This window comes from Mustela putorius, unplaced genomic scaffold (genome assembly GCF_011764305.1).
Source record: "Mustela putorius furo isolate JIRA1106 unplaced genomic scaffold, ASM1176430v1.1 tig00003858_pilon_pilon_pilon, whole genome shotgun sequence".
NCBI classification, from domain to species: Eukaryota; Metazoa; Chordata; class Mammalia; order Carnivora; family Mustelidae; genus Mustela; species Mustela putorius.
This window is the reverse complement of record NW_025422010.1, coordinates 40318690-40341575: the sequence shown is the minus strand read 5'-3', so window position 1 is coordinate 40341575 and position 22886 is coordinate 40318690. Positions and strand designations below refer to the sequence as shown.

The 22886-nt window shown below is 43.1% G+C and overlaps 1 protein-coding gene across 4 annotated transcripts in view; it reads right to left on the bottom strand.

Annotated features, from left to right (window-relative positions):
• The window catches only part of KATNAL2 (katanin catalytic subunit A1 like 2), a 73658-nt gene that overhangs the window by 26466 nt on the left and 24306 nt on the right, over positions 1-22886 (bottom strand). For 2 of the 4 annotated variants that reach the window (XM_045065598.1, XM_004752206.3), the window contains exons 2-9: positions 15551-15621; positions 12723-12892; positions 11341-11383; positions 7808-7925; positions 6349-6447; positions 3963-4061; positions 3683-3760; positions 130-228 (exon numbers count right to left, since the gene is read on the bottom strand). In XM_045065598.1, the coding sequence (XP_044921533.1) occupies positions 130-228; positions 3683-3760; positions 3963-4061; positions 6349-6447; positions 7808-7925; positions 11341-11383; positions 12723-12892; positions 15551-15621 (777 nt within the window). The remainder of the gene's footprint in view (positions 1-129; positions 229-3682; positions 3761-3962; positions 4062-6348; positions 6448-7807; positions 7926-11340; positions 11384-12722; positions 12893-15550; positions 15622-22886) is intronic. The other 2 variants (XM_045065596.1, XM_045065597.1) reach the window with 2 other exon arrangements.

Here is a 22886-nt window from a genome sequence, read left to right as displayed (position 1 = left end):
TGTGACACAGCCCAAAAGTTAAGGCGATGACAGAAGAACATCCTGTCCTCTTCCTGATGGGTGTGTGACATACAGTTTGTCCGGTGGACAATGAACAGAAACCACCCCCAAGAGGCTTCCCATCCTTACCCTGATAGGGTACACAACAGCTTCCTTGACTAACTGCTTGGCTGCATCGAGTCCAATAATGTCATTCCACTTTATGTTAGGATTATGGAGATAAATGTCCTGCAATGCACATTTGATCATTTTGTTAAAACTAATGTTTTCCTCCACAGCTGTAATAAACACAGGAGCAGCAGAGTACTTGACTTACAATGGGGCATAAAGTGCTGGTGATAAAAACTCTTCATATTAGATATATGTGTATATATACATGGTAATTACGGGCTAGTTCACCAAAATGGATGCCATGAACACATTCAGTGATTTTTTCCCCCAAGAGGAGATTGATGAGATAATACAGTACTTTTAAGAGGAAACAAAATCTCCTAACAATGGATTATACCTGTCTTCAGTCAATAGCAAACCATGCTGATTTATGACTGTAATCAAAGAAGCTACAGAATGTGCCTTCAAATTACACTGGCTTTTACTGCAAAACAGAGTTCCGAACCAGGGCCTGGCCTCGCCTGCTCCTTGATCTCACAAACGCTTTTTTGTGACCTAAGAGATAATGCTCCTCTGAAACCAATGTCTCCTTTCCCCCAATGCTCCCTCCCTACTTCCCATCAGGAGCAATTGCTTCTACAAAATCCAAGGAAGCCAACAAGCAAGCAAAAGTGCGGTTTGCCCTCTCCTAGTGGAACCCTGTAGCCACCATCCGGAACAATCAATTAAGGCAGCTTTTACTAATAACTACTTTACAGTTTCCAAACTTCAGTTCCACAGGACGTCTCAGAACAGCCACTCAGGGCCTTTCTCAGTAGAAGCTGTTCCAGGCATAGTGAGTATCAAGAGTCATATCAGACAGAAAAGGCTTCCTTTTAGAAGTCACTTTGAGTGACTGTAGAACAATCTGGTAACTATTTTTATATTCAGTTAATTTTTTTAAAGATCTATTTATGTATTTGAGAGAGTTTGTGTACCTGAATGGGGGGAGGGGCAGAGAGAGAGAGAGAATCTTCAAGCAGACTTCCTGCTGAACGTGGAGACCACCTCAGGGCTCAATCTCTGGACAGTGAGATTATGACCTGAGCTGAAACCAAGGGCTGGACACTTAACCTAAGCCACCCAGGCACCCCTATATTATCTAATTTTTAAATAATACATAAACATGTTTTAAAATATAAAAATACGTTTTTTCAGTGCTGGTGAGATGTTATGTCCCCATCCCTGTCCCCTGTCCTCCCACATCCTTCCACCATGCCTGACCACTTTTATTAGCAAAAGTATTCATACGAGTGATTTTGGTAGTGCCTAATAGGCATAATCCTGCGATACAGCGACAGAGAAAGGACTCCGTCTTCCAAAAAACAAAACAAAACAAAACCAAAAACAAAAAAAACAAACAAACTTGGGAGAGCGCCCCCTATCTTTATATTGTGGATCTGCAGGCTAGCCTACCTCCCGCTCACATTCTTTTTTTTTTTTAGATTTTATTTATTTATTTGACACAGAGAGACAGCAAGAGCAGGAGCACAAGCAGGAACACAGGCAGGGGGAGTGGGGGAAGGAAAGAAGGCTTCCCGCCATGTGGAGCTCAACCCCAGGACCCTGGGGTCATGACCCATGCTGAAGGCAGAAGCTTACTGACTGAACCACCCAGGCATCCCCCCCACACACACTCTTATTACCACAGTTTCTTAGGAAAAGCTTGGCACAGATGGGGGATTCATCTACCTTGGAATTCAAAGCATCCGTATATCAGAGCAGTATTTCTTGTCCTCGTCTAGAGCTGATAGTGAGTTCCACATAGCAATGTTTAATTCCCTAAAAGGAAGTTCCTCCTTATAGTAACAAAACTTATCAGTCATGAGGTGGTGATCTCCCCATCACTGTAAACATTCAAGCAAGGACTGGATGATTACTTCCCATGGTACTGGAGAAAAGATGCCAGGTGGAATCATTTGGGGCCAGTTCTACTCTACAACTCTGTCATCACCAGTCATGTTGTCTTTTTGCAGAAACAGTAATTAGACTATTGATTTTTATGGGCATCATTTTTTTTTCCTCTGCTCTCCTTTGCATCCTAATTACCACAGCCTGGCTCCGACCTCATCCTCTCTCACTGGTAATAACTTGAGAGCTGGTCTCCTCATCTCCATTTCTTTGCTCTCCATCCACCGCACTGTCATTAGGACACACTAAAAGCACATTTGAGCATCCCGTTCTCCTGATGGACACCTCTCGAAGATTCCCCATGTCCTACAGGCCACTTCCAACCGTGGGCTAGCACTCACTGTGCCCCTTACCCAGAAACTGTGACCTCTCTCTGCAGCCTCCTTTCCCACTGCTCCTTGTGGCTCATTTGGCTAAAAGCTGTACAGTTTTGCAGGCATGTTGTTTGACACAGAACCCTCCACCCTCCCTCCTGTGCATTTCCATGTGCCTGTCTCTTGTGTATCTTCTTCCCTAATGCTTTCCCTATACTTTGACACAAAATACCCCTCCTTTTGTTCTCCTTACCCATGACATGAGAGACTCTTGTAGGCAAGGATTGTGTCTGATTTGTTCATCTTTGTGTTTCCACCCCCCAGCTTGATAGCTAATAGGGACAGGAAGAGCTGCCAAAGAGAACAGCCAGAGCTAGGGAACCCTTAATCACTGCAGACAAGCTGTGCATCTTGGAGCATATTAAACATCTCTCGGAGTCTGCCTAGGTTCTAGTCTTTCATTAAATATGAGATTGCTGGGTATCAGATAAGTGCCCTGTAACTCAGGAAGGTATTCTGTTCCCAAGGAACATGTTCAAAGTCATATGGCTAGAAAGAGAAGGATAAAGAAATCAAATCCAGCTCAACTGATTCCAGAGCCAGTGTCACTCACCAGGAGACTTCACTGCTTTTAAATTCTGGAGAGTAGGGAGGTAAGTGGGGGGATGGGGTAACTCGGTGATGGGCAGTAAGGAAGGCATGTGGTGTGATGAGCACTGGGTGTTACATGCAACTGATGAATCACTGAACTCTACATCTAAAAGTAATGATGTGCTGTATGTTGGCTAACTGAATTTAAATTTTAAAGAAAGAAGAAAATTAAATAAATTCTGGAGGGTAAGCTTAAAAATCAGTAGTCCACATGATAAGCTCTTTACTACTAATCTTGTTTTTTGTGGAAATTCCCAATTATGAAATCATCAGACTGCCAACATCTGTGTTTCTAGACTTTGACTGTTGAAACCAGACACAGGTGTGCTCTTTCCTTCTCTAAGAGGCTTTCTTTCCTTAACTCTTGGCTCTGCTCTAAAACCTTTCACCTGTCCCTTCCCTTCTAAGTCTTTTTCCCTTTTGGTTTTCTTGGCCTCTGTAGTGAGATGGTGGGCTTTTTGTATTGTAATTTTATGATTCTATAATTTATTTATCATGCATTATTGTGCCTCTAAACAATATGAGTGCCTTTGCAAGTGGGGGCACTTTATAAATAAATGATCATATTTATTGTTATTAATAAAAGAAGCAGCCCACAATGCTCCAGGAGCCCCAATCCGCCTCCGTAAATTTGTGAATTGAATATCAGATCTTACCCGGCTCACCACGGCTGCCAATTCTCGCATCTCACTATTCATGCCAATAAATGCACTCAGAGGTTTCAACAATCGTTCCTGATGGTGGGAACAGAAAGCTTTACGTTACAATATTCCTCATAATTTAGAAAGCGAAAGGGGGCATGGATCTCGGTGACATAAGTGTTAGCAGGCTGCTGTGACCTTCGATTTGATCTCAGGGTTTCTCGGGACTCAAAATTATCTTTCTGAAGTTTGTCTGGAGGTTGGCAGTTTGCAATGTCGCATCTTAGCCACTTACTGAGGGGTCTGGGTTACAGTCAAAGCTGTTCAAGCCAAGTTCGCTGGTTGCTCCTTTGATGGCATCTGTGAGCAGCCCTCGGAAGTCAACGATTTGGCCCTGAAACGGAGTAATGGTTACTTACACCATTAAGACATGGGGGAAGACTATCCCTGATAGCTCAGCTTCAGTAAATCAAGACACATTTATGTATCTTGGTATGTAGGGCAAACTTAGAGGGAGGCCTTAAAAAGGACCTGCACTAATCATGAACGAGATGATTTCTTCAAGTTGGACACTCTAGAAAAGAAAATTAAGTTGCAGATAAACCCTTCAGAATGAAGTTGTTTGAATGAAAACTCACAAGCATTTTTCTGACACCATGCCTTCTGCTTCCTTCCAGGTCTGCCTCCCCTCATCGTCTGATCCTTTGAAACATCCCGCACCCAGGAAGAATCCACTGGCACAAGAGTGACAAGAGCGCCCACTTACTTACAGTCGTGTACCTTCTCTACTCAGTAGAATCCCAGGTTACAAGTGGCTTAAGGCCAGAATTCAAACCCAGATGTCTGTCCCCCATCCTCCCCGTGCCCCTTGCAGTCCCCGCAAGGGACAGGCCGAAAGAAAAAGCAAGGATGCATGCAGAAAACAAAACAGTTTAACAGCAGTAGCCAGCATACACGGGTATATGTGCAGACCTCCATGTTATACACCGGGCACGAGGCTAACACTCTCCGTTCAAGATATTTAAAGCAGGCACTGATTATTTCCATTTTCCGGAGAAAGAGAAATGAGGCTTGGAAAGATTGAGCAACTTGCCCAAGGTCACACAGCTGAGAAAGTCGGAGCAGGGTTCTGAACCTAGGCAAACAGACTACTGCCTTTAAGAAATGCCTACTAAATTTGTAGGGGGTCCAGGAACGCCGAAGCTAGGGACCCTAACATGGCCATGACAGGCCCATTTTGGAGATGGGCCCCTGGCCATATACCCTCATTCAGTTTATGAACATTTGTAGTGCTAGGGAGAAACCCATCTGCATATTAAGGATACTCTCTTCAGGACACTTCTGCTGGAAAGAGAATTTATAACCAGACTCCTTCAAAGGTTAAGTGCTGGGTTAAGGAGTCCCTTCCTTGTGACCTGATCAGAAATGACTATTCATATCAACACGAGATCTTCATGGGAGAAACTAGGGCCACAGAATTACTAGGCCAAAGTGACTCAAAACACAATGACACTGGCAGAGGTAAACCGGGAAGCATTTCTTCGCAGGAGGCACTGATCTGAACGCATCATCTCCAGCGATCACCCGTATCACCGAGGCCCTTCCAGGGAGCCACTGGAGGCCAGTGAGAGCTCCTTGACTTCCAGGGAGATGCTCCCAGCGCCCCCTTCAGGCACACACAGCCAGAGTCTCGTTTATCCAAGAAGAGCTGGCCAGAGCTAAATCCAACGTCCTGTAGTCTGAGAACTTGCCCAGAGAAAGAACAATGGCTCTTACAAGGAGTACAATACAACCCCGGAAGTTACAGTCAAGAGAAATCTGTTGATGTTGATACTGCTTCTTCTCATCCTCAAAGGACATGTGTTAACTAGCCTTTTGCCTCCATCTACCCAGTCTGAGTCTTTTCTGTCTGAGTCGCTCTTATTGATGGATCAAGACATGAGGTTCATTATGAAAGGGGTAGAGCTATCTCTTAGGGACAATATCCACCCTGTTTCTTTTTTATTTTTTTTTAAGATTTTATTTATTTATTAGACAGGCAGAGATCACAAGCAGGCAGAGAGGCAAGCAGAGAGAGAGGGGAGAAGCAGGCTCACCACCAAGAAGAGAACCCGATGTGGGAGTCGATCCCAGGACCCTGGGATCATGACCTGAGCTAAAGGCAGAGGCTTTAACCCACTGAGCCACCCAGGCACCCCTATCTACCCTATTTCAACTGAGGTTTCATGGCTCACATGAAATGACACTCAAGCCTAGAGCCACACCTCCAGGGAGGAAAGGGGCCACTACTAGTCAGGTACCACACACAGAGAGGAAGAGAAGGATGTGTGCACCACCATAACTCCTTCAATAACCCAGAACACCAATGTTTCCCATTTCAGTCCCAGGACGTTTAAGCTGACCGTGACATTAGAAGCCAACCCCCTGAGCTTACAAATAGGGAGACTTGAGCTTCTTAGAGATGGGGCTGTTCTTTCAAGACCATCCATCCAGAAAGGAGATTCAGACCAGAACCCCAGGGCTCAACCCCCCAGCCAGTGCTCTCCTCAGCTCACCTCACAGCCAGGCTCTGACCATTCTGCATTAGCTTTTCTATTTGACAACGATAACATTTTTTATTTTCGTTTTTAGAAAGAAAAGCAATTTCCCATTTTGGTGCTATGTTCATGAATTCTACTTACTTTTTGTGGGCGGATGTTTTCTTCTCCACCGCCTTTGTTGATTCCTGATATGCTCAAGCCAAAGTCAGCACTCTCCGCGTGGGAATTACTGACAGCCTCCTGAAGAAAGAGGAAGACAGTGAGAAGTCAGCCGTGGAAAGCAAGTGACAGATGTTGGCGGAAACTGCCCATTCCATCATCCAAAATTCACACATTGGCTCTCAGTTCAGTGAAAGGAAACCCCGTGTGTAATTGGGCCACTTCTGTGTAGTCCCAGCAAGATGAATTCACTCCCTGCCTGAGCCATGTGGAAGAGCTGTCAGTGGAAGCCATGGGCTCCAAGCAGCTTTTCCAGTGAAGGAAACCATATGGTGCCTCAACCCAGACCCACTCACTGACTTTTCTCTTGTGACCAGAGGTGTGTGATGTGGGAGGGGCTGAGTTCGGAGATGGAGCAGAGCTGATATTCAACCCGCCACCTGTGGGATTCTCCTGCCCCATCTCACCCCCCTCCCCTCCCCGCGAGGCAGATTACACTGGCCAGGAGTGTACAACCTCTTTGAGAGGGAGAGATTCCTTCCGACAACTGAATTTCATGATTAAACGCCTTTCTATACCGCCAGGCATCTCTGACAGCCATTCTTGCCATTCCTTTTCACAATTTCTTTTTTTTTTTTCTAAGATTTTATTTATTTATTTGACAGAGAGAGCTCACAAGTAGGCAGAGAGGCAGGCAGAGAGAGAGGAGGAAGCAGGCTCCCCGCTGAGCAGAGAGGCCGATACGGGGCTCGATCCCAGGACCCTGGGATCATGACCTGAGTTGAAGGCAGAGGCTTAACCCACTGAGCCACCCAGGCACCCCCTCCTTTTCACAATTTCACTTGGTTTTCTTTCCTCTGAAACCTGGTATGTTTGTCTGAACCCAAGAGCTTCTAGGTATGGATCCCTGAGTCAGGAGAAAATTGATCTCACCCCCTGCTGGGCTCTTGCCTTTTCTCCCCACCCTGTTCCTGAGATGGTCCAGTGTGTTGGTCCGGAGGGGGACCAACCATGTGTGCTTTGGAGAAACCCCTGGAATGGAGGAACCATTTCTGGCTAATCTTTGGCCTCATCCTGGATGTGCTTTGGGACAGGAAGACTTGTCACCTACAGTTACCTTAAATGGGATGATTGAGCATTGTAGCAACCAGGCCCCCTGCTCTTTCTGGGTCCAGGGCTCACCCCTCAAAGCCTGTCATCCAGGACTCTGACCAGGGGGGTAAGGCTAAGGGGAGGAAGGAGACCTCCCACTCAAATTAGAAGACATTAGGAAGACTGGAGATTTGCCTGCGGTTTTAATCCAGAAGAAAATCTACAATTTAACACAATCACACAGCATTTTAAAAACATATGTCCTTGAATAAATAAATGTGACTTTTTTTCTTGGAGCAATTTCTCAGCCACCTATAATTTTACCAACACCAAACAAAGCTGTCCAGACCTGTTTAGGATGCTCCTTACGGAGGGATTTGGCATCCCCTGATTTCCCCGCTGTGGTTCTGGACCGTGGCCTCTGCTGACTGATCTTGGGAAGATTTTGACAGCTGTCGCTCATCACTCTAGGGGAGGGAACAAAGACCTTGGAGGAAATTATCTTAACCACTTAACTTGAGGTAACTAAACAACTTGTTTAGCACCTTTAAAAAAAAAAAAAAGGCATTCTGGAAAGATAGGCCTATGTGCCCCAGCTGGGGTCTCCATCTGCCCTGTCCTTCCACCCCATCCGTCCTGGCTCTGGCTTGCTCCAGGCTACCCCTTAGGGTTCTCCAAGACCAGGCTAGAGTGTCCTCCTCCTCCCAGAGACCCCTGACTTCCTCTTCCTTTCCCCACATGCCACCCAACCCCAGCCCTTCTGCACATAGCTCTGTATTTCAAGAACACATGGCTTCATAAGCATTTCTCCAACATTCCCACTTCCCTTAAAGAACAGTAGCAGACCAGGGGGCAGGTTGTGGGGAGATAAGAGAAAGCCTAGGGATTTGCCAGTGGTTTTGGCCTGGTGTGCGGGGTGTACCTAGAGGGGATCTGCGGAAGGGAAGCAGACCTTGACTCATCTCTTTTGTCACAGATCTTCACATTTGCAAAACAAATGTTCACCAAATATTGTTCACTTAAAGCAAAACAAATCAATGGGGCTGGAAATTCAGACAGTGGCTGCCTCTGGTGGAGATGGGGAGTATTGGCTGGAAAGGGAGCCTATTGGGAGGCGGGGGGTGCTGGGGTGTGGCACTTAGAAGAGCATATATGGGTTTGACAGCATGTGTGTATATATATGGGTTGGATGGCATATATGTTACATGTTTTACCTACATCAATGCAAGAGTAAAACAAATTTATACATGAGGTCCTCACCATGAGACCTAAAATTCAGTACTGGAATATTGTTGGATAGGACATGAAATCAGAGAGAGGCAGGACTGCGTGGAGGGCACCCCATAGCAGAAGTTGTTTAGTTTTCTCAGTTCCTTTGTCCTTACACGTGAGATGTGTTTGCAGGAGCTTCACTGGAAGCGTGTCTCCCATGTTCTAAGGGGTCTCAGAGAGCAGCTATTTCTCCATGTCTTTGCCGAGAAAGAAAAAGTTGTTTGTGTCTAATGTAAACAGATGTTTGGCCAGCGAGATCGCCCACACCAATGATACCCTCAGTGTCCATATGCGATAACCCCAGAGTTCACCCACAGGGGTGAGCGTCCTAAGAGGTGTATGGCATTTATTTTTCATCTGTAAATTAGGAATAAAAAAGCCTGTCCCTCGGGCCTTTAGCTGGCACAAAAATGAAATTATCTAGGAAATGAATACCAAACATTTTATAAGTGTAAACCCTTATTAATAGTATTGATTTAAATGAAGTGAGGTTTCATATATATATATATATATACATATATATATATATATATGTATATATATATTTGCCTAACGTCATTGCAGGGCTGGCAACTGGAAGTCTGATTCCCCACTCTGATTTCCCTTTAGAGGCAAGTGATTCACAGATTTGCTTTAACACAATCAAAGACAAGTGCTTAATGTGCAGAGCAGCGTGATTCATTTCCTGTCAGCTCTAATGATTGTAGAATTCTTCCTAATATGAAACCAAACTCATCCTACTGTAACTTTATTTGCCACTCCCAGGTGTGCCCTGTGGAATTCTACAAAGAAGGCTCAATCCTCTTTAGAGAGTGAAGACCCGTACCATGTTGTTCTAGGGGCACCTCCTCCCCAAGTCTTCCATTCTTCAAGCTAAACATCACCAGATGCTCCAGTCATTTTTAAGACTACCTTGCTCTTGGGGCGCCTGGGTGGCTCAGTGGGTTAAGCCTCTACCTTCAGCTCAGGTCATGATCCCAGGGGCCTGGGATCGAGTCCCGCATAGGGCTCTCTGCTCAGCAGGGAGCCTGCTTCTCCTCATCTCTCTCTCTGTCTGTCTCTCTGCCTATTTGTGATCTCTCTCTCTGTCAAATAAATAAATAAAATCTTTTTTAAAAAAAGACTACCTTGCTCTGAGAGTCATCCTCATCCTGGTCACTTTTCCCTTATCCACTGTCTTCTGACCAGAACAGTCACCTCCCACTCTGTGGACACTGCATTTCTGCTGAGGCCGAGATCACATGGGCAATCACATCACTCTGCTGACTCACACTGCATTTTTGCTAACTCAAATTTCTAGGTCTCTGATTTTGTAACGAAGGAGCTATTTGTCTTAATCTTTGGTTAGAGCTTATACCTTATTTCGTTCAATTTCATCTTGTTATTTGGGGCTCATCTTCCAAATTGCCAAGATTTTTTTGGCATCCTAATTCTGTTACCCATCCCATGAAATAACCATACCTCCCCTGGGTCATGGGCAAATCGGTACACTGGGAGCTTGCTCTTTGGTGTGAGATGCGCAAATTAGGAAAAGGTACTTTCATTTGTTAATGGCCAGTCTCATGACACAACCTCTCATTTCAATATCTGTCTTCAATTATAAAATTATAAACAGCATTCATTACTTTCCTGATTATCCTTCCTGACTCCAGCCATTTGAAGGCTGACCTCTATGGTTGCTGTGTACAAACACTTACTCAGAGAGGAGCTGCAGACACCTAGGCTGCCAAGCTCCATCCCTAAAGAGAAGCAAAGTGCCCAGAAGACACTTGCTCATGGAATGTTCTGCCACATAGGGAATGCTGGGGAAGTTCCAGGCGTGAGTGGCTGGAAAATAATCAGAATCCAAATGCACGCCAAAGCTGGCCCCTTAAAATGCTCCTCACCATTTCCGTTCAAAAGTAATTATCGGGGGGCACTGGGTGGCTCAGTCAGTTAAACCTCTGCCTTTGGCTCAGGTCATGACCCTAGTGTCCTGGGATGGAGCCACGCAGCGGGAGCCTGCTTCCCCCCTCCCTCTGTCTGCTGCTCCCCCTGCTTGTGCTCACTCTCTCTTTGTCAAATAAATAAAATCTTTAAAAAGTAGTTATCATTCATTGTCAAAGTCTGACTAGCTTTATGGAAACTATAAATAAAAGGATAACACTTTGATCAAAACAATAAAACCGTTCCCAAAGAAGAGCACAAAACAAAGGTAGCCTCAGGCAGAACATTACTGAGAGTATTATCATGAAGCACGCAGGGGGCCCTCTACATGTGGGGACCTCACTTTGGGTCAGAAACTTGCTCCAAGTTGGTGAGTAGCAGAGCCAGGAATTGAACCTGGATCTTTTCCTCGCTGAGGTCTGTACTCTTCATAGCACAGAGCTTGGAAAGAGCACCAATGAATGCAGTTAATTGTGATAAAACCAGGAGAACCAACAGACAGTGACCCATATCCTGGGCACCTGTGACATGAGAAGAACCCATGGCTGGGCCCACCAAGGTCACATGACCATAGTCTGCAATTGCTGGTAGACAGACATGGAGCTGAGCTGGAGAATCTTCTGGAAAGGGGTCCCACAAACTCCTAGAGTTGGGTCGACTAAGACGAATTACCATTCATCTTACCTTCTGGTCTTCCCTCCACTTCTTTGTGGTAAATTATTTTCCACTGTGACAAAACAAATATTGGGAGGAAAAGGAAAGTTAATTTTTAAAAGAAAGTGATTTGTCAGTAATGTTTGTCCTCTCACATCATTTTTAAAATTTGTGTTACAGCCTTGTAGAATCTGGGAAGTCAAAGCTATTCTCACGTAGAAAGAAGTGAAACTACCAGCAAAGAGAAAGAAGCCCATGTTTGCCAAGAATTTCCACACAGAGGAGGATCCCAAAGCCCTCAGATATGAAATGTGTTGGAAACCATGAACCTGGTGGCGACCTCAGTGTGTGCCAGGTGACAGTAATCATTTCAAGTTTTCATGAACTTGACACCATTTTGCTGTGGTCTGTGGGACACCAGGGCAATTCCATGGAGACTTATCAATTGTACTCTGCCAATTTACCTTAAAATAAACACACTGTGCCCAGTATCCCAGGAGACTATGGTTCCAAGTTAGATCAGAACAGAAATCTAGAGACTAGATTGTGTCAGCGATAGTCCTAGTGGCTCAGTGGTTAGGCATCAGTGTTTTCTCTGCCAAAACCCAGATCCAACACTCAGCCAAGGACTTGGGAGCTCTGAACGCTGCACTGGAAAGGAACTCACATAAAATATCCCCTCCAGCTAGGAGAATCGCCCCCGGCTATTTTTAATCGCCATTCCTCTCAGTTTCCTGGTCCCCACATGAAATGTTAAAGTCTGTGGCTTAACAAGTGCCTGGTAAACAGGACAATGATCTCCCTTGGTTTATAATTACTTCCCCCACTTACAGACTTCTAAGTCAATGTTACTACAAAACATAGGGCCCACACTTTAGATCTTTCCTCCAGCCAGCCTCCTTGACTGCTAACCTATACTGGGTCTTTACATTCTATTGATCATTATCTGGATTGATGGCTTTCAAAAGCATTTCATTATCTATACATGAGCTATTAGCTTCACCAATACTCATTTTCATGTTATTTTCAAGATAGATAATAGGTCTTCCTAACAACAACAACAACAACGAAAAAGTCTTCTATCATTTATCCTCTTCCAACAGCTCTTTTCATCTCTAAAGAAATGAAAGTAGTGTTGGTCTTCTAAAAAGTACCTGTGATACACTGGGGTTTTGCTCTCCTTGTCCTAAAATATATAATCCTTGAACAAATAGCAGCATGGCTCTAGGGACATCATGGCCCAGACAATCACACTGACGTTATCTGTATAGGATCTACTAGAGGCTACATGGTCTCTCTGGTCTATTCTTTCAGTGCAGGGTGGCAGTAGCATCCATCTGGGGACACAATGAGGAAGAAACACCAATCTTAAAGATGAGAGAAAACCTTATTTCTAGAAAATAGCCATGTACCTGTGTCTGATGATGCCTTTTTGACAATTTTGGGGTATTTCTGAAATTTTACAAAATAGTAGCTCTCATACTCCATCAAAATAGTTTCAAGGTCAATGTTGTCACAAACTTCAAAGCGTCGTAACCCCAGTTTAGTTTCTTGCTCCAAAGCATTGGCTGCATCGATGTATCTGGCCATTTCACAGAAGAAAAAAGCAAAACAAAAGAATTGACTCTGGGTGAAATGAATAAAGCCAAACACGCACGACAAGTCTAAACATGTTCAATACAAATAGTAAGCTTATGTTAAATGGTACATTAGATGACAGTAGGATACATAATGTTCACCTATAGAGTAAGAAGCCCCACATATGGTAAAGACATGCACGTAGTGTTTTTCAAAGCAGTTGCCTCGGGAAGTTACATACTTACTCTAATGAGTAAGTTCAAAATGTTTTTGGAAGTGCTTAAAAGTCAAATAAGGAAATCAACTAAGAAAATGTTTTATGCTTTACCTTTACTCATTTTTAGCCTAAAGTGGGTATTTGCCCAACTCAATTACCTCTTTATTCACCAGCACTCCTTTTAGATAACATCGGGCAATTGATAAACCCAAATTCAACCTCAAGAGGCAAGATCTGCCATGATTTTGAAGCAATTGAAAAGGGTAGGTTTTGAGTTTTGAAGGAAATTCTGAAACTATGTTGATCAATATCATTGAGGGAAAGTTAGCATAAGAAGACATCATCGGCTTGGATGTATTATTCCTGGTAGTGTTTTCTTCAGTCACACGTGACACTAGCACCAGACTGGGGATGTAAGGACTGTCTTCACCGGGAGTTCTTCACTGTCATTTTTAACCTGTTCAGTTGTAGGGCCGTCCAACTTCGGTGGTCTTAGCAATAAAAGCAAATGCTTTGTCTCACTCTGAAAGTGGAAAGACTCTCCAGGTCTTAATCTTAGCTCTTGGCTTCTTATTGAAACCAACAACTCTCTCCTGAAAAGTGTGCAGATATGCACAAGTTAACATACAGTTTCATCCAAGGACCTCAGATTAAGAATTCCTGCTGCAGGACAGAGTTCTTGCTGTTTGGTTCCAGTCTGGGAAAGTAGAAGAAAACGTTATTTACTATCCTCTCTTCCCTGCCCCAGATTCAGGTCAGTTGGAAGCCTGGACTTTCTTAAACGAGGTGGCCATGATTATTTCCGGTGACCCTGCTAATTTTAAAGACATTGTAAGTGTCAATTGATAGTCGACCTCTGATCTTTCTGTCTACCTAATTGTTCCACTTAGCTCATGCCCTTTCTTTCTTTCTTTCTTTTCTTTCTGTCTGCACCTGCTAGAACATCCTCGTCTGTCATGTCTCTCTATCCATACTTCATACATATTCCATCCTCCATACATCTTTCAAGACCAGCTCGCATCACCTTCTCTACAAAGCTTTTTCTGATTGTTTATTTCAATCCACTATAATCTATCCTCTTTGTGAAGATAAATTCTTAGTATTTTGTTAAGGGCAGGTCTACTTTTCTGGAAGTTTACTTCTCATCTTGAGAATCCACTCATAAAAGTACCTTAACCAAGGGATTCTCAGGACAATGAGCAACTCTAGTCGAATTTTCATGAATGCGAGATGTAAGGGGCCATCTTGTGGCAGATAGGGGAAATGCATGCTTTGTGAATAACAGTAAGCACTGTAGCAGAAGGGATAACTACGCTGACTTTTCTTTGTTTTCACAGTTCTTCCTGATACAGTGCCTTCGCTCGGTTGACACCTGGGGCTGGATAACCCTGTTGTGGGTTGCTGTCACGTGCATGGAAGGATGTTTAGCAGCATCCCTGCTCTCTCCCCCCAGGTGCCATTGTGGCAGTCAAAAAACGTCTCCTGACATTGCCAAATGTCCCCCAAGGGGCAAAATTACCCCAGTTGAGAACTGCTACGTTTACTTGAAAGTTCAAGCCCTAAGCCTAAAACCCAAATATTTTCTTCCTGGCCGAGGCTTGGAAAGAAAGAAAACTCAAAAGTAAATAGTGGATGAGCTCTCTTCCTCACAAAACCCAGAACACCTTCAGCCTTCATGGCAAGGGCTTGCCCGTTTCTGAATCAGGTTGGTGGCCAAACTCAAATGCTTCCCATTTCCTCTCCTGCCAGTTAACAAATGGCATTACACAGAAAAGAGAGTCAAGCACAGGTCATCAGGTAAATGCGATACCTTTATTTTGAGGGAAGGAGAATTGAGAACTAAGAGCATTATCTCTGTGTAGATACCCAGCAGTGGGACCCGGGGGAATCTTATTTGATAGGGCTGAAACCTGAATGGGAAAGGGAAGGTATTTCAGGAACAGGGTAGCTTTGTTAAAATTTTCAAATGCGTAATGGGAATAATATCTATGTAAATGAGGCAATAAAAGTCTGTGTCTGTGTCTGTGTTGCTGAACATGAGGGCATCGGTAGGCAGAGCACAAGGGATTTTTAGGGCGAAGCTATTGGATATGATACTGCAATGCCAGATCTATGACATTACACATTTGTCAAAGCTCACGGAATTCTACAGCCCAAGAGTAAACCCTGATGGAAACTATGGATCAGCTAACATTAATGTATCAAAATCGGTTCTCCAGTTGTGACAAACGCACCATGCCAATACAAGAGGTTAATACTAGGGGAGACTGGCTTGGGGGATTCCCAGTAGGTGGGAACTCTCTATACTTTCTGCTCAGTTTTTCTATAAATAGAAAACTATTCTAAAAAATAAATTCTATGAACTATTTTGTTAAGTGTGTATCTGGAAAAGTGGGGGTCAGGGAAAGAGGATTCATCTCTGTAAACATTTGTAATGTAACATACCCTTCTTGTGTCAAGTAATGCAAAATCAAAATAAGGAGATTTTTTCGCCGTGCTTCTGTCCTCATCTCGCACTGTGAACAAAAAGGAAAATTTAGATGGGATGACAATGAGAGAGAACACTCTTTTTAGAGCAATAAACCGCTGAAGGAAAATGTAACCTGTCAAAACCAAGAAGCATGACTTAAAGTCTGGAAGGCAGTTTGAGGTCTCTAAGGATATATAAAGTTATTTTCCATTGTCTTCTTCTTAGAGCTGCCTTCTCATTTGCAAACTGAGGGTATGATGATTTCAATTAGAATTGTACTTTACTAGTCAACTTCTTACAGCCAAGCTAACTGGCATCTGATTGCTCCAAACTGCAAAAAAGCAAATTGATACGCTCCTATTTGGGCCAGGTTCAGGAGAGTGATGGTAAAGAGAAGCTCATGACCTAGAAACCAGCTCTGACATCACAGGTACTCACCTGATACGACAACTTCACTTCACTCAGAGTCCCACCCGGTCCCAGCACAAATGGGGCACAGATTCCAGTAAGCCATTCAGCAGGTGGCCACACAGCAAAATGCCCAGATTATCCACTAAGAGTAGCAGAGGTCAGAAAAGGGACATTCCTGCATAAATGCATCTGCACATTTTTTTAGGGTTCATGGGCTCCATTTAGTTATCGGGCATCTCAAATTCCCCTGAAATGTATTCGTAAAATACCTACTTTCAGCAATACCTCCCTGACTTGAGAATAGCTTATCTAACATTTTTATCTAAGGGGAATACAGGTAAGAGCTGGATAAAAACAAAAAAGGCCCAAGTGGCCCAAATCGTATCATAAAAATCTATGTGCAAACACTCAGCTCACAATACATACAAAAACTTTTCAGATATGCATCCAAAGCTTCCTAAAAATTAATGTGATGAAATTAAAATGTACATATGACTGTTTAAAATTCAAGCAGTACTATAAATCATTTTTCTTCTTACTTTGCTTTTTTACTGTGCAGAAACATATCTAACATACAACGTTCCATTTCAGCCATTTATTCATACAATTTAGTGGCATTAAGCTCATTTACCTTGTTATGCAACCATCACCACCATCTGTCTTGGGAGCTTTTTGATCTCTCCCAACTGAAACTCTGTATTCATTAAACAACAAAGCCCTCCACCACCACCCCCCCATCCCCTTAACCCCAGTGACCACCACTTTCCTTCTCCTCTCTATGAACTGGCCTATACTAGGTACCTCATGGAAGTGGACCCCTACAGTGTTTGTTCTTTGGTGTCTAGTTTATTTCACTCAGCAAATGTCATCAAGGTTCATCCATGGTGTCATGTGTGTCCAAATTTTTTTTTTCTTTTCAAGGCTGAATAATAGCACTATGCATTTTTAAGGAAAACCAATAGTCTCTGCCCCACTTCTCTACCCCACCCCCCATCTACTCCCTAGAGGCAACAACCTTAACTACTTTAGTTGTTTCTGCTGATATTTACCTCTGTGTTTCTAAATATATCAGTGTTCCATGATACATGAATATTAGGCATTAACTAGTCACATCCTGTTAAGGTAGATGAGAACTAAGGAGTCATCCAACTTCTCCCCCTACCCTGCCACTGATATCAGTATTCCAGGATTCTATTATTAGAACCATGTAAACAGTGTTCACCACCGAGTCAGAAAGTACGTTTCCTTTCTGCACATTGTTTTTCTTGGAATGAATAATTGCCTCATTTTTTTTTTTTAAGCTTGGTTACTCTTCTGTATACCTATTGCTAATTTTCAAACACCAACACACCTCTAACGGCCCCTCGTCACTTTCCTCACCATCAAATACATCTGAAAACGTGTCATTTACACTCCCCTCTATCCCACCAAGACTTCCCTTCAGTGCAATAGAATTGTCTCAGAATTCATGACAGGGAATAAAGCTTAGGATTGCTCATTGCTCTGTGGCACTTCTGTTGCTTTAGCAACACGTATATTTTATTTAGCAATATACGTGTTGGGCCCCAATCTAAGATATCTTATAGTTGGTCACACTAACAGTATGAAAGCTTCTACAAAAAAATCTTACACTATCCTGATATTAAGATTTTTATCACTGGCAGTATTCGCTCACCTTTCTGAAGATGTTGATACAACGATTCTTGATAAAGACTGAAGCCTTTTGAATTTACCATATATAATAACTTTGACTTTGCTGGTCAAAACCACCCCCCAAACCCCGCCTTTTTTGGGGGGGAATCTGATTTGCCTTGCCTCTAGCGCCATCTAGTGTATTAGGAGGGGAAGCACTTCATGAAATACAGGTCAGTTCCAAATTATTATTTGCATAATAAAGATGACAATCACAAAATTCAGTCCAAATAAAGTTTACAAAATAAAAATATAACCACCTGTTAAATAAGCAATAGTAAAAGTGATGGGCTATGTTTCTAAATATACAAATTCTCAAGTTTACACTTGGGGTTTAGATTCAGAATTTGAAGAGTCTAGAAGGTACTGGGTGATCATTGAGTCTCAGGAACCCAAGATCCTGATAAATTAAGAGATTTGCTCAAAAGCCTGTGGAGTTGAGATTAGAACCCAGTGCTCTTCTCCCCATCACTCCCTCCCCTGCTCTTACCCCCTCCTCGACCATCCCCACCCCTACCCCTTCCCATTAACCACAGACTACAGAGAAGCTGCTATTTTAACTTGCCAAAATCCATCTGCCAAATTTGCTAAAATCAAACAGTCATGGCTACCACACAGTCTTTCTTAGCTAACCCCACATAGTAACACATGAATGGTGTCTCTTACAAGAGCCATGAGAGCCGTGTCCATTTCCAGAGGAACTTCACTGGATACTGACTAGTGCCATTTCCAACTGGAGAATGTTTTGCAAACTGTGGGGTGCTGTGCCCATAGCAGGGTCAGTGATCAGTGGCTGCTCCACAGCTGTTAGTTGCTTTGTTCATGTATTTCAGAGTGTCTCCATCCTTCACACTGGAGGCATGCACTTCTTCCTAATCTAAACAGGCAGAGATGCACCTGTTCTCTTATGAGTAAGATGCTAAGATTAGCTAAGGAGCATTTTGTTTGTGGTCCCCAGGACTGCACAGGCTGCACTGGGTTTGGCTGATAGCTCTGAATGTCCTGAAGATGAGAGTCTGGGTAGAGCCTGAAAACTTACTAGGGGAACAGGAAAAGACCTTGGGAGAGATGTTTGTTGTTTTGGGCTATTTCTTTTTTACAGAAACAACCCCAATCGTATCAAGAGAGCACAAGCAGGGGAAGTGGGCAGGCAGGACTCCATCCCAGGACCCAGGGATCATGACCTGAGTGGAAAGCAGATGCTTAACTGACTGAGCCAACCAGGAGCCCCAGGAGAGATGTTTTTAAAAGGGGATGGGGCGGGGCATCTGGCCGCTTCAGTGGCTGGGATGTGAGACTCTTGATCTCAGGGTCATGAGTTCGAGCTTCACACTGGGCATGGAGCTCACTAAAAAATAAAGAAAAAATAAGGGACGCCTGGGTGGCTCGGTTGGTTGGACGACTGCCTTCGGCTCAGGTCATGATCCCGGAGTCCCGGGATCGAGTCCCACATCAGGCTCCCGGCTCCATGGGGAGTCTGCTTCTCCCTCTGACCTTCTTCTCGCTCATGCTCTCTCTCACTGTCTCTCTCTCAAATAAATAAATAAATAATCTTTAAAGAAAAAATAAGAAAAGAAAAGGGATGGGGAAGCAGAGGAGGATGGAGGAATGGATATAGGTAATAGTTAAGGGGTACAATTTCTTTTTGGGGTAGTGAAAATGTTCTGGAGTTACTGTGATCATTGTTGTATCTCTCTGTAAATATACTTTGGGTGAATTGCATGGTATGCTAATTGTATCTCAAAGAAGGCTGTTTTGAAATGCCAAAAACAAATGGAGATAAATAGAGAAAATAAGGTTAAAATGAAGGTAAATAATTTGAATAACCTTTTCACCCTGATCTCTAAAACATATGGTCTGACCGAAAAATGGAAATTATTTCATGCAACATTTTGGAGCACTTTGAAATGGAAATGGTGGGGATAAAGAGCCTCTTATCGCCCACACCACTGTGAGAGCCTGCTCACCAGCCTGACGGCAGAGCCTGGTCCCATCCTGGGCTGGGCTGCCACTGGCACTCCTTTATGTGCTCTGATGACCAGCTATAGTGAACATGCTCAGTCCAGGTGAGTCCAGGTGAGACATGCTGGGCAGAAAAGAAAATTCAAAACCATCCAGAAGGCTTTCACTTCCCTTTACTGTAGACATTTTGTTTTGTTTTGTTTTGTTTTATCATTATTGGCTATGCACATAAAAGTTGAAGAAACCACCGTAAGCATCATTAATACTTCTTCAGTTCATTGGACAAAATAAGCTTCTTTCAGTAAGAATCTCCAATTTCTTTAAATGCAGAAATCTTAATAAAGTTATCCAGATAATACTCGGGCTTGGCAATGGACGAAAGAACATGCACTCAGCTGTAACTGGTGGAAATGTAAACTAGGACGACCCTTTTACAGAGCAAATTGGCAAAATCTATCAAAATGAAAAATGCACGTACTTGTTGACTAGCAATTCCACTCCCAGCAATTTACACTATAGAAGATCAATTATACTGTATTATAGAAATAGTCCATGTATGCACAATGATTAATGTTCAAGGATATTTACTACAGCATTATTCGTATTCATAAGAAAAAATAAGCTATAAATGCCCATTAGTGATTAAGTAAGTCACGGCAGGAGCTCACGGTGGAAGGCAAGGTACCAGTCAGAAGAATGAAGTGGGTTGGGGTGCCTGGGTGGCTCAGTAGGTTAAAGCCTCTGCCTTCAGCTCAGGTCATGATCCCAGGGTCCCGGGATCGAGCCCCACATGGAGCCCCACATCGGGCTCTCTGCTCAGCAGGGAGCCTGCTTCCCCTCCTCTCTCTCTCTCTGCCTGCCTCTCTACTTGTGATCTCTGTCCGTCAAATAAATAAAATCTTTAAAAAAAAAAAAGAAGAAGAAGAAGAAGAATGAGGTGGGTCTCTACACACTGACAAGGAAAGATTCTGAAGACATTACGTCTTCTCTCCACCCACTCGCTGCCCACCCCAAATATTGTGTTACTCAGGGAAAGAAAGTTTAAAATACAGGCTTGAATTAAATTTAACAAAGGAAAAACTTCAAATAGTACAAAAAGTTTAAAAAGAGAAGATTCTTTCTCCATGCTACCCACTATTTTTAATTTCTTGTGTAATGGTTCAGAAAGGAATTACGAATATAGCAACATGCATATGCGCAACTTTTTAAAAATTTACAAAAATGGAATAATTTTGTTTATGCTGTTGGGCATCTTGTTTCCCTCCCCCTTAATAATATGTCTTAAAAATCTTTCTACCCCAGCATATGTAGATCTACCTAATTCTAAGACCTATTGTAAAATGAAAAGTCACAGAAATACACAGCCATAATCTTTCACTCATAGAAAAAGTAAGGACTGAAAACCCAGATACATCAATACCTACGGGTAGAGGAAGGCCTGGGGGCACAGCAACTTAGGGGTCAATCCATATACTTTTGAATTGTTTAAATTTAATGTTGGCAAGTAGGAAGCAAACATAACCTCAACTTGGGTTCAACTGTTCCCAGATCAGAAAATTTCTGGGCCAAAGAATTACATCCAGCACCTTCACAAAGAGCCACTCTGACATCCGGGTTCTTTGCCCCAGTCTTGGGAGGTATGGGGTGCAGGGCCATGTTCTTTCACTGGGAGGGAAAGATCCATACAAAGTCACTTGAAGTCACCTCCTCCACACCACACTTCCCATCCCCTGGGACTCCAAACCCCACCTCACCTCACTGCACATGCACAGATTCGGAGAAACCTAGGAGTTTTCTCATCCACCATCCACAGCTACACCTTGGGTCTCACACCACCCCAACAAAACTTGAGCTGGAGGATCTGTCAGAATTATCTCCCTCAGATTCCTGTTAGCCTCCTTGGAGTGTCACCCGAACATTGACCCAGTGACCTGGGGAACTCATAGTAGAGCATGATGAAGAGGGAGGCAAAGCTCTCATTCTCAGGATGGAGGTACCTCTGGAGCCTGGGCTGATCTGGGCCATGTTGGCCATATTCTTCAGAGAATATAAATAACCTAGCAGAGAGCTTGTCCAGGGCTTCGATTGCATTCCTGGATAATGGTAGCTGTCCCAGCTCTAGTCAAGAGTATTTCTAGGGGTCTTTGACTGGAATCACCAAGTTTGGCAAATACTCCCTGATGTGTATGACAGACAATGGGGATTGAGGGACACCCTTTGGTTCAATGACTTAGAATTCTGTTTGGTAATGGAGCTGCTTCAGAAAGGGCTTTCTGACTAAGCACATGGCAAAACAGCTTGTATTTGGGGGCTCCAGGCCTTGAAATAATACTTCAACTTTTTCTTGGAAATGAGTTTGATGGGAATTCTGAATTAAGTGAGAATAGAAAAAAGATATAAGAAAATACTATTCACATATCTAATGCTAAATATTTAAGATGTGCTATTACTTGAAACACAGAATGTGGTCTCATGAATTTGTTAATTAAGAGTGTAAAGTTTACCAGATCTGTAACATCTTTATTCTCATGCCATTCAGATTAGCATAGAAAGTTGTCTTCTGAATTAAAGAAGTAAGAATGAGCCACCAACAAATGGTCAATTTAAACTGTGAAAGATGGTATACCCCTGAAATGGACACAATTTGATGCTCAGTTAATTTCTGTCTACTAAAGAAAGGAGGTCCAGAAGTGAACATCTAACTGCGGTGTCTCATTTGTCTCTGCTTCAATGATCTGGCTGTTTTCTTCTTCCTTCATTTCCTTTGTGGGCAATTGTGCAACAAAAATGCCTCCATTATCAGATTCAAAATTGAATCCTATGATACTGTAGCCTGAGGAAAAGGAAGCATTGAATATCATTCCTAGTTTTAGACCCAGAAGATATTTAGGAAATGTTACTGTATATACACCACATGCAACATTAGTGCTTTTAATTTCTTTTTTACGGGTGCAGTGGAGATTAATTTGCATAAGCTCGTTTCAATTTCTGTAATAAGATCCAAATTCTGCATTAAGCTTTCCATCTCAAAAACAAAGTTAAAAAGGACACATTTCTTCTTTCAAATGTTTTTAGTATAGTTCTATTTTACAGTCCCTGCATCTAATATTCACTTAAAAGCTTGAATATGTACCCTTCAGTTCTAATTTGTTTTTTGTTTGTTTCCTGATTACCTCCTGTTTCTACCAGGAAACTTCCTAAGTTTCAAATGCTGTACCACTTGACAAAGCACTGGAACTACCAAGA